The 14,520-nt window shown below is 44.2% G+C and overlaps 1 protein-coding gene across 1 annotated transcript in view; it reads left to right on the top strand.

The window, feature by feature from the left end:
• The first annotated feature begins 5,867 nt into the window (after positions 1-5,867).
• Positions 5,868-14,520, top strand: part of Ppp2r2a (protein phosphatase 2 regulatory subunit Balpha) — a 58,800-nt gene continuing 50,147 nt past the window's right edge. Inside the window, exons 1-2 of the mRNA XM_041666101.1 lie at positions 5,868-6,213; positions 7,941-8,015. Coding sequence (XP_041522035.1) covers positions 6,207-6,213; positions 7,941-8,015 — 82 coding nt within the window. The 5' untranslated portion in view covers positions 5,868-6,206. The remainder of the gene's footprint in view (positions 6,214-7,940; positions 8,016-14,520) is intronic.

Raw genomic sequence — 14,520 nt, 5'->3', positions numbered from 1 at the left:
ACCACCCATCGTGTCTGCGCCTAGAGATGTTGTTGTGAGCACGGTCGTGGATTTCCTTCCTGTAAGGAATCTACAGATTTTGAGTTGGTTGTGCATACAGGGGAAGTCATATTGTATACGAGTTCTGTATCCTGTTTCTGAGTCTCAGCAACTTCCTTATTTGTTTTTTTAAACAAGCATTTGACTATAACCTGGTAGATTCACTGTTGTTTTTGTGAAACACTTTTCTGGGTAGAATACCAGTGATTTTGAAAAAGCAAATCTTATGTTTTGAATACCTCTGTATGGATTACTGTTACAGTGCAGACTCCTCCTAGCTTTAGGAGAGCAGCTGCCAGGCCAAGTTTGTAACAAAGATGTGAAAAGTTGATACTGTTTCCTGTAAAGACCTAGCAACTGTTTCAGGCCTTCAAAGCATTCGGTTTGGCTTGGCCAGTATTCTGAGCTTTGTTAATTTGTGTGCCTGTGGAGGAGAGAGGGGAAAAAAGGAGGAAGGGAGGAATGGAGGGACAATGACCCTCGGTAGACATTGGGTATCTTTCTCAATTGTCCTCTCTTTTTTTGGGACCGGCTTTCCTCACTGAACCTAGACTCACCAATACAGCTAGACAGGCTGGCCAGTAAGCTTCTGTTTGTTTCTCCCCTCCAGTGCTCAGTTATAGATACATGTAAGCTGCTGCCAGGCCTGGCTTTTGTAAAGGTAGATGATGGGGATGTAGGCTCAGGTTGTCATGCCTGCTTGACAAACACTTTATTCACCGAGCTGTCTCCCTGGTTCTGGTAATTTCTTCACTCCCCACCCTTCCCCTTGTCTTTCTTCTTATCCTTTCCTCCCTGCCTCCCTCCCTCCCTCCCTCTTTCCTCTTCTTTTTTTTCCTTTTCCCCCTCACCCTCTCTTTAAATTTATTTTTCTAATAGACAGGATCTCATGGAGTCCATGCTGGCTTCTAACTCACTGTGTAGTCAAAGATGATTCTGAACTCCTGATCCTCCTGCTTCCACCTACCAAGTATTAGGATTACAAGTATGCCCTGCTGTGTTTGGCTTTAAAACAGATTAATGTCTTTATTTTCTATTGTTTTTTTTTTATTTTTATTTTTGAGATACAGGCTTTCACACGTTGCTTAGGCTGGTCTGGAGCTCAAGATTGTCCTAGTAGCTGTCTGGGATGTCAGCTGTTAGCCTTACATTCACGGTCTTACTTGAACACTCTTTTTTTAACCACCTGGAGGACAGAAGCCTCCAAAGAATACACTTCTCTCTCTCTCTTTTTTGATATTTTATTTATGTGTATTGGTGTTTTGCCTTCATGTATGTCAGTGTGATGGTGTCCAATCGCTGGAATGGGAGTAACAGACAGTTGTGAGTTGCCATGTGGGTGCTAGGAATTGAACCCAGGTCTTTAGGAAGAGCAGCCAGTACCACCCTGGCTTGCTTTTTTTTTTTTTTTTTTTTTTTTTTTTTTTTTTTTTTTTTTTTTTAGGAATGGTTTGCATTAGTCCCAATCCAAATCTGTTTCATCAGGTAAAGTAATAACTCAGAAGTGATTCTCCTCTGGTCATATATGCTGGATAGTTTTATGTGAACTTGACACAAGCTAGAGTCATCACCAAGGAAGGACCCTCAATTGAGAAAAGACCTTCATAAGAATTAAGTTGTAGGAGCTGGAGAGATGGCTCAGAGGTTAAGAGCACTGCCTGCTCTACCAAAGGTCCTGAGTTCAATTCCCAGCAACCACATGGTGGCTCACAACCATCTGTAATGGGGACTGGTGCCCTCTTCTGGGCTGCAGGTATACACACAGACAGAATATTGTATACATAATAAATAAATATTAAAAAAGAATTAGGTTGTAGGCAAGCTTGTAGGGCATTTTCTTAATTAGTGATTGATGAGGGAGGGTCCAGCCCATTGTGGGCAGTGCCACCCCTGAACTGGTGAACAGTTCTGGGTTCTATAAGAAAGCAGGCTGAGCCAGCCATGTGGAACAAGTCAGTAAGCAGCACCCCTCCGTGGCCAGTTTATTAGTTCCTGCCTCTTTTATTTATCTTGCCCTGCTTGAGTTCCTGTCCTGGCTTCCCTTGGTCATGAACTGTGATGTGGGAAGTGTAAGCCAAATAAACCTTTGTCTCTCCAACTTGCTTTTTAGTTATCATGTTTTTTTGTTACAGCAATTAAAACCCCAACTAAAACAAACTGGTGGCATCATAGTGGGGGTATTCCTGGGACAGACCTGACCGTGTGGGGAGGATTGTAGAAAGACTTTGGAGTTTTGGAAAAAGCCATTGTGTGTTGAGAGCTCAGGGAGCTGTTGTGTAGGAGCCTGGAAGATACAAGAGTTGAGAGCAGTGTAGACAATGGAAGGCTGGCTTGTGACATTTCAGAGGGAAGCGAAGTCTCTACTGCCATTTTGTGAAGAATCTGTGGTTCTGGTTTCTTTGGGAACCGAATTCTTCTGGGGCTGAGGAATCGGCTGTGCTTCGCAAGAACCATTAAGGTGAAACCTTTGTTTTGTTGGGGTCCTCGGGGCTTGAAACACCCAATTCTATGTTACCCTCTTGGTACAGTTCAAGCGCCACAGTACAATACGTGAGTCGGACAAGTGCCAGGAGATTAAAAGAACACACAAGAGACCTGGGTCATTCTAAAGGAGAGCAGCCAAAGGCCGTTTATTCAAACTTGGGGAAATCCTTAGGTACCAAGCTGCTGCACAAGGAATTACCCCCAGGCAGGTGGGAAATTGCCACACCCAAGATGGAGTAAACTATGCCCTACAGCTAATCACCAGGCGGGGCAGAGGGAGCACAAAAACAAACAGAATGTTTTAGCTGGCTGACCAGAAACTGTCCTCAAGTAACCCCAGGAGCAGGGGTAGACCCTGGCCCTACAGGGGCTTGTCAGCTATAGCTGAGAAATTAGCCATGATTAAGAGACCGGAGTCTCTTAAAAGGTCTGCATGATGGCACAAGTACCTTTACTCTCAGTACTCCGGAGGCAGAGTCAGGTGAGTACAAGGCCAGCCTGATCTACAGAGCTAGTTCCAGGGCAGGTTCCAAAGCTATACAGAGAAACCCTGTCTCAAAAAACCAACAAAACAAACCACCACCAACAACAACCCCCCCAAAACAAATAAATGAAGGTGAGATCACCAAGACAATTTATAATATAGCTCTTCTTTCCAGAGTTAGGAGTTAGAGTTGTCTCAGCAGATAATAGCAATTACTGCTTTTGCAGAGGAACAGGACTCGGTTCCCAGCATCCCCATGGCAGTTCACAACTGTCTGTAACTCCAGTTCCAGGGAGTCTGGCCCTCCCTTCTGACTTTTGAGGGCACCAGGCATGTACAAGGTGCACATGCATACATGAGGGAAAAACACTGTAGTACTTGGAGCAGCAGGCTACGTTCCTGGCACCTGGCCACCTGCACGGCTAGCTTTACCCGAAATAATTACACGGAAACTGTATTCTTTTAAACACTGCATGGCCCATTAGTTTTAACCTCTTATTGGCTAGCTCTTACATATTGATCTAACCCATTTCTAATAATCTGTGTAGCCCACGAGGTGGCTTACCAGGGAAGATCTTAACCTACATCTGTGTTGGGTGGAAGAATCATGGCGACTGCCTGACTCGGTTTACTCCGCCTACCTAATTTTTTGTCCAATCAAAGGCCAAGCAGTTTCTTTATTAATTAACCAATGAAAGCAACAGATAGACAAATGACCCACCTCCATCAAAACACTCAGACACGCCCGGCGGTGGTGGTACATGCCTTTAATCCCAGCACTCGGGAGGCAGAGGCAGGCGGATCTCTGTGAGTTCGAGACCAGCCTGGTCTACAGAGCTAGTTCCAGGACAGGCTCCAAAACCACAGAGAAACCCTGTCTCGAAAAAGTAAAAAAAAAAAAAAAAAAAAAAAATACAAAACACTCAGACACATAAAATAATATCTAAAAAAAATTAAAAATAGGTGAGTGAGTGAAAACTTTCACAATATAGTAAACCTCAAGGAGCTGACATTTAAGTGGTTTTTCTTCCCAAGTCATAAAGACTTTATTTATTCATCCATTAATCCCACGAATTATGTGGCTGGTGATAGGGAGGCGAAGAACATACTTCCTAGCCTCAAAGTATTCAGTGCAATAACAGACACAGACTGAGATCATTTTAATGTGGTTTACAAAAACAGAAAAGCGCCGTATACTTTATGAGACTATTTGTATAAATTGACAACATGACCACTTCACAGTATGGTTAAGGGGAGGGTTTTATTGTAGATGAGAGAGAGAGAGAGCACAGCCAGAAGCATCTGGAAGAACCCGGAGCGGAAGGAGAAAGAAGTAGACTGAACAAGGTCAGAGAGGGGAGAACAATAGGGGATAGAGATTAGAGAGAGCCTGGTAAGACTAGCAGGGTTATGAAGAGAATAGCTGGGCAAGGAGACCCTGGGCGCTGGAGGGATTGAGGGTAGGGGAGAGGTGAGAAGGGCTAGGTTGGTAGCATGGACTCTGAAATTGGGTAAGATGTACCCGTGATACCAGCATGCGCCCTGCTATGCTGATAGGCACCACAGGTAGCCATATGTCTTTTCTGCCAGAGGTGAGGTAAATGACCTTTTTGGTAGAGGTGAACTGACTCTATAATTTATAAGTTCCTTAGGAATGCTGCCTGTTTGATTTTTTTTATTGAATTGCCAGAAATCCTCCTATAGTCCAGGTTAAGCTCATTTCTGGATATTTGGGCTGCCTTTTGGAGTTTGGGGAATTGGAGTTTCCTTTGGACCTGACAGTCTCTCTCCTCACTCTGTCCTTCCTCCCCCATCCTCGCCCCCCCCCCCGCCCCCCCACCTCCAGATGAGACAGGGTGTCTCTGTGTATTTTTGACTGTCCTGGAACTCGCTCCGTGGACCACGCTGGCCTCAAACTCACAGAGATCCCCTTGCTTCTGCCTCCTGACCACCCTGACAGTATCAAACGAGGGCATCCAACCTAGTTAACGGTGAGTAGGAAATGGGAGAAACTGTCAGAGAAGTCTGATTGGAAGAGGCTACATTTAAGTAGATTTAGTTTAATTTTGTTGTTGTTGTTGTTGTTGTTTGATGATTGTATGTGAGGTAGGGTCTCATTGATAGCCTAGGCTAGCCTCAAACTCATTACACAGGTCAGCCCTCCTTGACATTTGGAGCCTCCGACATTCGCCTCTCAAGCGCAGCTGAGATTGTAGGCATGTATGACCACAGTCAGCAGAACATAGCTTCTTAATCATTGATTTTACCACTTTTATCTAAACCAACCCGGGCTGCCTTTTTTGCGCCATTCACAACACATTCAGCTTCCTGTCTGGAGCCATTCTTAACTGCTTGCAGCAGCCAAGAACTCTCATCCACGGGAAGGTAACCTAATTCACCCAGATGGAACCAGCCCAGTTGTGTCCTTCTGGGCTCTGTGAACTCTCACCTTGGCCAGGCAGCGAATATGCATCACTGTCCCTTTATTTTGTGGGTGAGTCCCTGGGGCTCACCGACAGTGTCACTGGAGCCATCAAAAGGGGTATTCTCCAGAGAGAGCTCACCCCGTGGGTGAGAATAAGCGGAGAGATGAGACCATCCCCCAGAATAAGCGGAGAGATAAGACCATCCCCCAGTCCCGGCCCTGGGGCAAGGGCTTGGGACAGAGTGAGGAGCAGACAGGCCAGGCCGTGGCCCACGTGGGCACCGTGGGCCAAGTAGGCACAGCCCACCGCCAGAGCAACTAACCACCGCCCAGACTCAGCGCAGGGCTCTCCCCGGAGCGCGGCAGGAAGGAGGCGTGGCCAACACAACGCGGCCCGTCCCAAAGGCGCTCCGCCCCCTGGAGTGACGTCACCGGCCTGCCAGCGGGCGCCATTTTGAAAGTGGAGTCGCCTGCCCCTGCCGCCGCGGCCGCCGTCGCTGCCGTAGCCGCCGCCGCCGCCGCCGCCGCCGCTACTGCTGCCGCCAACACCGCGGGAGAAGGAGCACGAGAGGGGACGCCCCCGAGTGAAAGCCACCATCCTGCCGGCCTCTCCACCCGGGCCGCTTCCCTTCCGCCCCGGTCCCCGTCCCCTCCCCCCTCAGGTGCCATCCGCCTCCATCCGCGCCCTCGATCCCCCCATCCCCAGGTGAGGGGGCTGAGCCCCGGTCGCGGAGACCCCGAGGAGCCCGGCAGGGTCATCATTTGCAGCGCGACATGGCAGGTAAAGAAGAAACGGCCCTCGGCCGGCTGACAGGGTGCCGCTTCCTCTGCGCGCTCTCCGTCACCCCCTAGCGACCGTGGCGGCTGGGGCCTTGGCCTGGGGCGCTGGCCGAGTGCGGGGCGGGCGGGCGGGCCTGGCACTGGGCTGGGACGGTGGGGCCTGGGGGCTGGGCCCGGGACCTGGCACCGCACGAAGCCGGGTACGGGTGTGGTGGGGGTGGGAGCCTGCGTGGGTGGGGCGGGTGCCGGCGTGCAGATGGATCCCCTCTGCACCCTGCTCCCTCCGCTCCTCCGCGCACAGCCGTTCCCTTCGTCCCCGTCTGCTGCGTGCCTTTCCGTAGAAACACATTCGGCGCTGGTAAGAGCGCTTTGCAAGTTAAAATACAATGGAGGCATACGGGCCCCCTCCCTCTACTCACCCCCCTCCCCATTCTGGGTAGGTGAGGTTTTGAGGGTGTAAGCTTGAATTTCGTGGCGATTGTGCTCCCTTCCATGACTTCCTCGCTGCCACTCCCGGGTGCTAGGCCTTTAATAGAAGTTCTAAGGATTGGGGTGGGGTGGGGGCAAACAGGTAATTTAAACTTTGCATTTTGCACGGGATCGTTTGTGCAGACGTCCTTTTCCCAGAAGGGTTGCACGGAGTTAAAATAGTTGTGGAGTTCAGTGATATAAATAGCCAAAGAGAGAGGGATTTCATAAAAGCTTGCAGGGGGGAAAAAGCATGGAGACTACCCGGTTGGGAATAATTTTGGAAGGACTAGGTAAAGGAAAAGTGAGGGTAAATGGCCTTTGAGAGGCAGTTATCTTTGTGCGTTTTTGTCTTGAAGTCCTTCACCTAGTAGAGTAATTCTAGATTGAGATTCAGTTTTTTTTCTAGAAATCCAGAAGTATCCCCCCCCCCCCATTTTATTTCCTCTTCAGTTATGGGCAGTCTCTGAGATTAAACCAATCTTCCCCGTCTTTTCAATACTTATTTAGGTATTAGGAGTTTTAAAGAAGTTATGTTGGGCTGATTTACAGTTTGCCATACAAACAAGTTGCCCTTTGACCTTGCAGAACAATGAAATGAAAATTGGAACTGTTTTGTAGGAGATGACAAATGGCCAAAGTTGGTCTTTCCGGGCCCTTTGGGTTGTCTGCTAGGTGAAGGGAGGCTGAAGCAGCATCCTCTGACCAGCTCTTCCTAAGCCTTCATTGCCACCCCTTTTCCTGTGTGTGCAGCCAGTGATTTGCTACTAATGAATGTAAAGAAATGGGTGTTGTGTTTGCTGTGTGTATGCTGCGGTGGTAGGGTTCACATGAATCATTCTTCCTCTCAGGCAGTAATGTTCCCGAAGTTTTCTCTTCGTTCTATTTTTCATGGTAGCTTAGCCTTATAACTCTTCTGTAGGCCTTTTGTACATTTAGAAGGAGATCTAACTTTTGGTGTTTAATTTTTTCTGGTGGGCCTTACTTAAAAGGCTCTGACTGTCTTAAAGGGGCAGAGAAAGTGAGGTTTTGAATATCCGTACGATGATAATGTTTGATAGATCGTCTTTGAATATTTCATACCTGCCGTGTTGTTTTTAATGCTCTACCGACTACTGGAGCCTAATTTGGTTCCAAGTCCGTGGGTTCCTTGGTGGCTGTGTATGTGGGGAGTGTCACGCTAGTTTCAGATGGCATCTCTGTGCTTATGAGAGTAAACAGAACAGAACTCCGCTTTAATTGCTGTGTTTTCTTCTTCAGGAGCTGGAGGAGGGAATGACATTCAGTGGTGTTTTTCTCAGGTGAAAGGAGCCGTAGATGATGATGTAGCAGAAGGTAAGAAAGTTTAACAATGACAGCTGAGTACTGACTTGGGCATTCTGGGCATTGAAGGAATGCGAACTAAACTGAGCTTGTTACACTGGAAGAATGTTTTCTGTTTGTTGTCTAAGAGGTGGGACAACACTTTTAAAAAAATCACCTTTTTGAAAAAAAAAAATCACCTTTTTGGAAAAGTATTTATATATTTTTATGTCGTTTTGTTTATTTTTTTCATTGAGTTAATGAAGTAAATGGTGTGCAGTAAGTGCTCTTAGGTTCGTGTAATTAAGGTTTCCCTGCTACATAAATAGTACGTGCAGATAACTGGACTTTCATGTTTGTGTTTTGTCTCTGGATAATTAAGTAGAAATAGATGCCAACAACACTTAACTCAGAAATATTCCGACAGCATCCTTTATTCTGTGGGGAGACTGAGGTTCTTTTGAACTTAAATACTTTGGGATTGTAGTGTTGGTTACATGTTTGCTGAGAAAATGCTGGCTCAAATTATTCACTTTATTATCTTGCAGGGATTGTATGTGTGGTTAAGATCGATAAGATAGAATAGAAAATCACTTTTCTAGGGGACTTTTTGAGATAGAAGCTTACTAATTTATTTCAGAACTCTGAAGTTTTGGAGTGTGAAGGTCTTGCTCTCGTTTTGAGATGATCTTTTGTGGTAGAGACAGATAATCTGCAAAAGAATGGTTGCATTATTTCTTCAGAAATATTTATGAAGTTTGTAGGATTGGAGTGTGTGTGAGAGACAGAGAGACAGACAGTGTGACAGTATCCCTGAGTGGCCTTGAACTCAAAGATCTCTGCCCAGTTGTGGACTTTTTCTAAACAGAAGTCAGAAAAGTTAAAGCTGGACTTCTGGTTTTAGAAGGTTGTCTGTGAAAATATATGACCGTTTCTCTAGATTGTATCTTTCTTTGGTGAGGTGGTTCCTTCCTGCTATCCACTGAGAGCTTTTGTGAGGATTTTTTTTTTTTAAGTGGTGGTAGGGCGAAGACTGTTGACTAACCAGATGTTTGTGTGGTGACATTTGTCATTGGTGTGTGTTCACTGCTGTGAGTCCTATAGAAAGTCACTGACGTACTTAGCATATTTTACGGAGTCTCCCTCCTTTGTTTTTTTGGTAGTTCCTCATCCCTTTATCACATGAGAAACCAGAAACTTGGAAAAATTAAAGAATTTGATAGAGTGACTCAGTGATGATCACAACAATCAGTGTGTACTGGTTTTTCTTTTGAACTCATTTAAAGAAATAAATCCCATGTTCAAGGGAGGAGTCGAGTATTACTGATTTTGTAACTCCATTACCTGTTGAGGAGTAGGCACTCAGATATTGGATCTTCAATTCTGTGTTGTGTAATACTCACCACATTATGAAAGTGCTTCGTACTTGGAAAACAGTCCTTGGTTGCATTGTTTATTCCCCTTATCAAAGGTCTCTTGAATACTGAGAGCTGGGGTGTGTGCTGTCTACCCTTAAGAAACTCAGTTTGCTTGTTAATCATAGGGCAGAAGACCTCACTTAATCAGCACAAATTGATTTTTTTTTTTTTTTTTTTGGTTTTTTGAGACAGGGATTCTCTGTGGCTTTGGAGCCTGTCCTGGAACTAGCTCTTGTAGATCAGGCTGGCCTCGAACTCACAGAGATCCGCCTGTCTCTGCCTCCCAAGTGCTGGGATTAAAGGCATGCGCCACCACTGCCCCGCACAAATTGATTTTCTAAGCTGAACATCAGTCACCTAACTGAAACAAGTGATAGTTTGTGATCGTACACACAATATATATGACAGATCAGTTCTAATTCTTGTTTGTTAGTACTTAATAGCTTCACTTTACTCTTGATTCATTAAGTAGCTTTCTAAGTTACATACTGTAATGACAACACATTCTTTTTTTTTTTTTTTTTTTTTTGGTTTTTTTTTTTTTTTTTGGTTTTTCGAGACAGGGTTTCTCTGTGGTTTTGGAGCCTGTCCTGGAACTAGCTCTTGTAGACCAGGCTGGTCTCAAACTCACAGAGATCCGCCTGCCTCTGCCTCCCGAGTGCTGGGATTAAAGGCGTGCGCCACCATCGCCCGGCCAACACATTCTTAATATCTTAAAATGTCAATACTTGGAGTGTGTGCTTCGGGAAGAACAGGACTTGTTTTAGTACCATGTCTTAAGTACATAAATAGCATTGTTTCAAGTTATTCTGCTTTGATTTGCAGATTCTTGGAAACTGTAGTTTGTATATCTTTGTCTACTATGTTTATCAAAAGGAAGTTTTGCTTTTCTAACATAGAATATGATTGTTATACAGGGCCCATAGATCTAGATTATAATCTTTATATGACTGCCTTTAGCTCCACCTTTAGGTAGCCTCTTTCTGCTAACAATACCTTCTAATGTCTTAGCTGTCAGTGGCTTATGATGAGTGACTGTCCCCTTGCAGCCAGGCATCTGCCAGGGCATGCTGATTTACCTGTAATGCTTTCATCTTCTATACCTGCCTTCACCTTTGTCCAGTTTTGATCCGCTCTGGGTGGATTATAGTTTTGTTTTTTTGAGATGAGGTTTCTCCATAGTCCTGGTTGTCCTTGAACTATCTCCATAGACAGGGCTGTTTGTACACAGATCTACTTGTTTTTTCCTCCCCAGAGCTGGGATTAAAGGTGTGGCTACCGTGCCCACAGTCGTACTCTTAAATAAGTCTCATTTTTTTTCATGTGTTTTACTTCTAAGTTAATTTGAAACACAATCCTTTTCTCAGAAATCTTTAGTGGATCATTGAATCCATTGGATTAGAAACTAAATTTCGGCTGGTAAAATGTGACATTTCTTCAGTATGGTTTCTCTTAAGCTAAGGACACCACCGAACTGATACTGTATAAGCAAACCCTATGCACTGTACTTGTGATTGTTTTTGCTGTCCTGGGGATTGAACCAGAGCCCTGTGCATGTTAGGCAATTGCTGTACCACTCAGGTACATCCCCAGTTTGCTGATCCCATACTGATGTGTCTGACATCCTCCTACAATTGTTCTCTTATCAGAATCCTACTCATCCTCAGTCACACCTATAACCTTTTAATTACCTCTTGCGGAAATCATTTTTTAAAATCTCTTTTATAGCATTTTGTTAAGTAAATACTATATTTAGTGCCTTGAACCTTTACTGTTACACTGTAAGCCTAGATCTAGACTGATCTTTGCTTCTCTGCAAATGTCCTATTTAAACTGCTCTGCTTAGAACAATGCCTGGCACACAGTAGGAATTGACTATCGAGTAAAAGTCAGTGTCACTTTTGCTAGTTATTTTTTTTTTAAATTTATTTATTATGTATATAGTGTTGTGGGCACCAGATCTCATTATAGATGGGTGTGAGCCATCATGTGGTTGCTGGGAATTGAACTGAGGACCTCTGGAACAGACAGTTCTCTTAACCTCTGAGCCACCTCTCCAGCCCTGTTTGTTTTTTTCGAAACAGGGTTTCTTTGTGCAGGTTTGGTGCCTGTCCTGGAACTTGCTCTGTAGCCCAGGCTGGCCTCAAACTCACAGACCTGCCTGTCTCTGCCTTCAAGTGCTGGGGTTAAAGGTATGCACCACCACTGCTCGGCTACTTTTGCTAGGTTTTTGAGAGGAAAAGGTGTAGAATGTAGGATAGTTGGGGGTGAACATTTTATTTACTGTTTCTGGTTTACAGCTTTGTAATACAGAGAAGTCAGGAGTCTGTTGCTCTGGATCAGGGCCCTTCTGAGTTCCTGTACTTAGACATTAAAAAGACAAGGACTGGATGAAGTGATTTCTGCTGTTTTCTTTCTGCTCTTGTTAGTTTCCAACAATGTCTGAAAAGAGGTAACCCCATATTATTACTACTGATAAGTCCTAAGATGCTGACTCGATAGGGACCTTAATTAATAAGTTCTAACTGGACTGACTTCTCGAGGCCCAGGAATTTTAGTACAGAACAGAGCTTGACACTCACCCACGGGCTCTTGCTATCTTTGACCCACTTAGGTCTTCAACCCATGCTACAATACTGTTCTGTCTACTTTTGCATACGTATGTGTTTTACCTTTGGAATAGCTCCTTATTTGAGAGGCAGTTGAGGCACTAAACTCTGTTCTGGTTTTCTCATGTTGTGGATTTCTGGTAGTCTTTAAGGTCACTGTAACACTACTGCACTTTATTTAAGTCTTTGATTTTCCTTGACCTGTAACACCACTGTGGTGTTGGGCACATCAATTCACCTGTGCTTCTTCCTCCATTATAAAAGACTTACTGTAAACCCTGCCTTAGTGCTATTTTGATATGTAAATGAGCTTATACCTATAAAACAGAACACTATCTTGGCCTATAAGAATAGGCAGACTTGTTTTTGAGATGTGATCTCACGCGCAGGTCTGGCTGACGTGGAACTTGCTGGCCTTGAACTTACAGAGATCCACCTCCACCTACTGGCCTGTTTGTTTGTTTTGAGACTGGGGTCTCTTGTGACTTTAAATTCTTCTGTGGTGTAGTCTATACAGGTGTGGAACTCAAGATCTTCCTGCCTCAGTGCTGGTATTGCTGGTATTACAGGTGTCCATGAACGTGCCCTTCTTGAGCGCCTTGTAAAGATTTATTATTACTTCAGTGTTTGTACAAGTAAGGCATATTTAGAGTGTGAGGAAACTGGGGGATTGTCTTACTATTTGATTATGTGTGTGACTGTTTTGCCTGCACATACGTCTTTGTACTATGTGTGTGCTTTTAGTCAGTGAAGGCCAGACAATCTAGACTTGTAGTTGTAGACAATTGTGAGTTGCTATATGGGTGCTGGTAATTGGACTGGGGTTCTCTGGAAGAGTAGCTAGTGTTCATATCTCCTGAGCCATCTCTATAGCTCATAGAGTATGTATAGTCTTTAAAATAGCTACTAAAGCTTTGTTGGCCAAAGTGAAGGCATGGTGAATATTATGTGTGGAACCTCAAACTCTATACAGCTGTGTATGGTCTTAAACTTCTAATCCTCTTGCTTCCACCTCCTGAATGCTGGGATTATAGGCCAGTGCCACCATGCTTGGGCTTTTAAAAAAGTCTTTAGTGTAATGAGTTTATGACATCTTCAATGTATGTAACATTGTACTTTGTTTTTATTTGCTCCTCTCACTATACACATTCTTTGAGTGCACTAGCAAAGTCTAAACAAACAGACGACTGAACTGTAGAGAAAAATATGAAGCTGGTAAGATCGCAAAAGGAAGGTACTAATTGGCATAAAAGCAGCCCTCTAAGCAGGTGGGAGGGAGTTCTTAAGAGGTCAGGGTGCCTCAAGCATCTTGACCTGCATGCGTAGGTTAAGATGGATAGATAGATGTTTGTCATTTTTTGTTAACTTGGACATTTTTGTTTTGATTTTAAAACATAGTGTTTTGGGGAAGGTGGCATGTACATACAGGTTTCTTTGTTTATTTTTGAAACCAGTGCTCTGCTAATGGCTTTAGGATGAAATGTGGTAATACCGGCCTCTCCCTGGTATGTTATCCTGAAGTCAAGCACTCTTCTTGCTAGTGCTTCTATGTTCCTTGTTCTTATTTGCATTTGGGGAGGAGTAAAATAATAGGTATGTATAGTAAAATGATAGATCTATATTAATTTTGCATGCTTCCAACTCAGTTCTCTCTAGCAGATGAAGACTAAGCTGTTTACATTATCATCAGCCTCATCTCTTTGCCCTTAGTGCCATGATAGTGCCATGATGTTATAGCACATCTGGTTCGTTGGGACATCTGCTTCCATTGTTAGCAGCTTGTTCATGTTTACTGTTGAACCAGTGTGTGTGTGTGGGGGGGCTCTATGCTATCACTTGCTTTAATTTTCCTAATTATTGACTGCCCATTTTTTATTTATCTGTCTGCATCTTTTTGCATCTTAAAATGTGATTACAGAGCTTCTGAACTCTATAGAAAGTGTATGGAGTAGTATGATGAGCTTGTACCACCCATGGCATCAACAGAGGGCCACAAGCTGTCCATTTTTATACTCCCACCACTATATCTTTTCCCATCTATTGCTTTTAAAGTATGAATTCTACAAAATAGAAAAAATGAGGCAACAGGGATTCCCCTCCTTCCATTCATTCTTTGAGACAAGATCTCATGTAGCTCAGGCTGGCCTCAAATGCCTTGTAGCATTCCTAAACTCAAAATCCCAAACTCCCTGTGCATCAGAGACTCCCTTGGAACTTGTGATCCGCTGATTTCAGCCTCACAAGTCGTAGGACCTCAGGAGTGCACTACTACACCATACTTATTTTTTAAGTATAAGTTTTCACTTTCCTAAGTGTATTTTTCTGATTTGCATATTTGACAGTCTTAAGTTTTGTTTCATAGGAAATTATTTTAGGATAGGATTTTGTTACTAACATCTAATTTTATGAAGCCTGAATCAAAAGCATTGCATCTTTTCAGGTTTTTGCTTCCTGTTTTGGTAGGGTTTAGACTTTTGGACTGGTTCTTGGAAAATATTTCTTAAATGGTAG

The sequence above is a fragment of the Microtus oregoni genome, unplaced genomic scaffold, assembly GCF_018167655.1.
Source record: "Microtus oregoni isolate MIOR12 unplaced genomic scaffold, Mior012 000001F_ref0000356, whole genome shotgun sequence".
NCBI lineage: Eukaryota > Metazoa > Chordata > Mammalia > Rodentia > Cricetidae > Microtus > Microtus oregoni.
The sequence above is the reverse complement of the archived record's forward strand: the minus strand, read 5'-3'. Positions and strand labels throughout refer to the sequence as shown.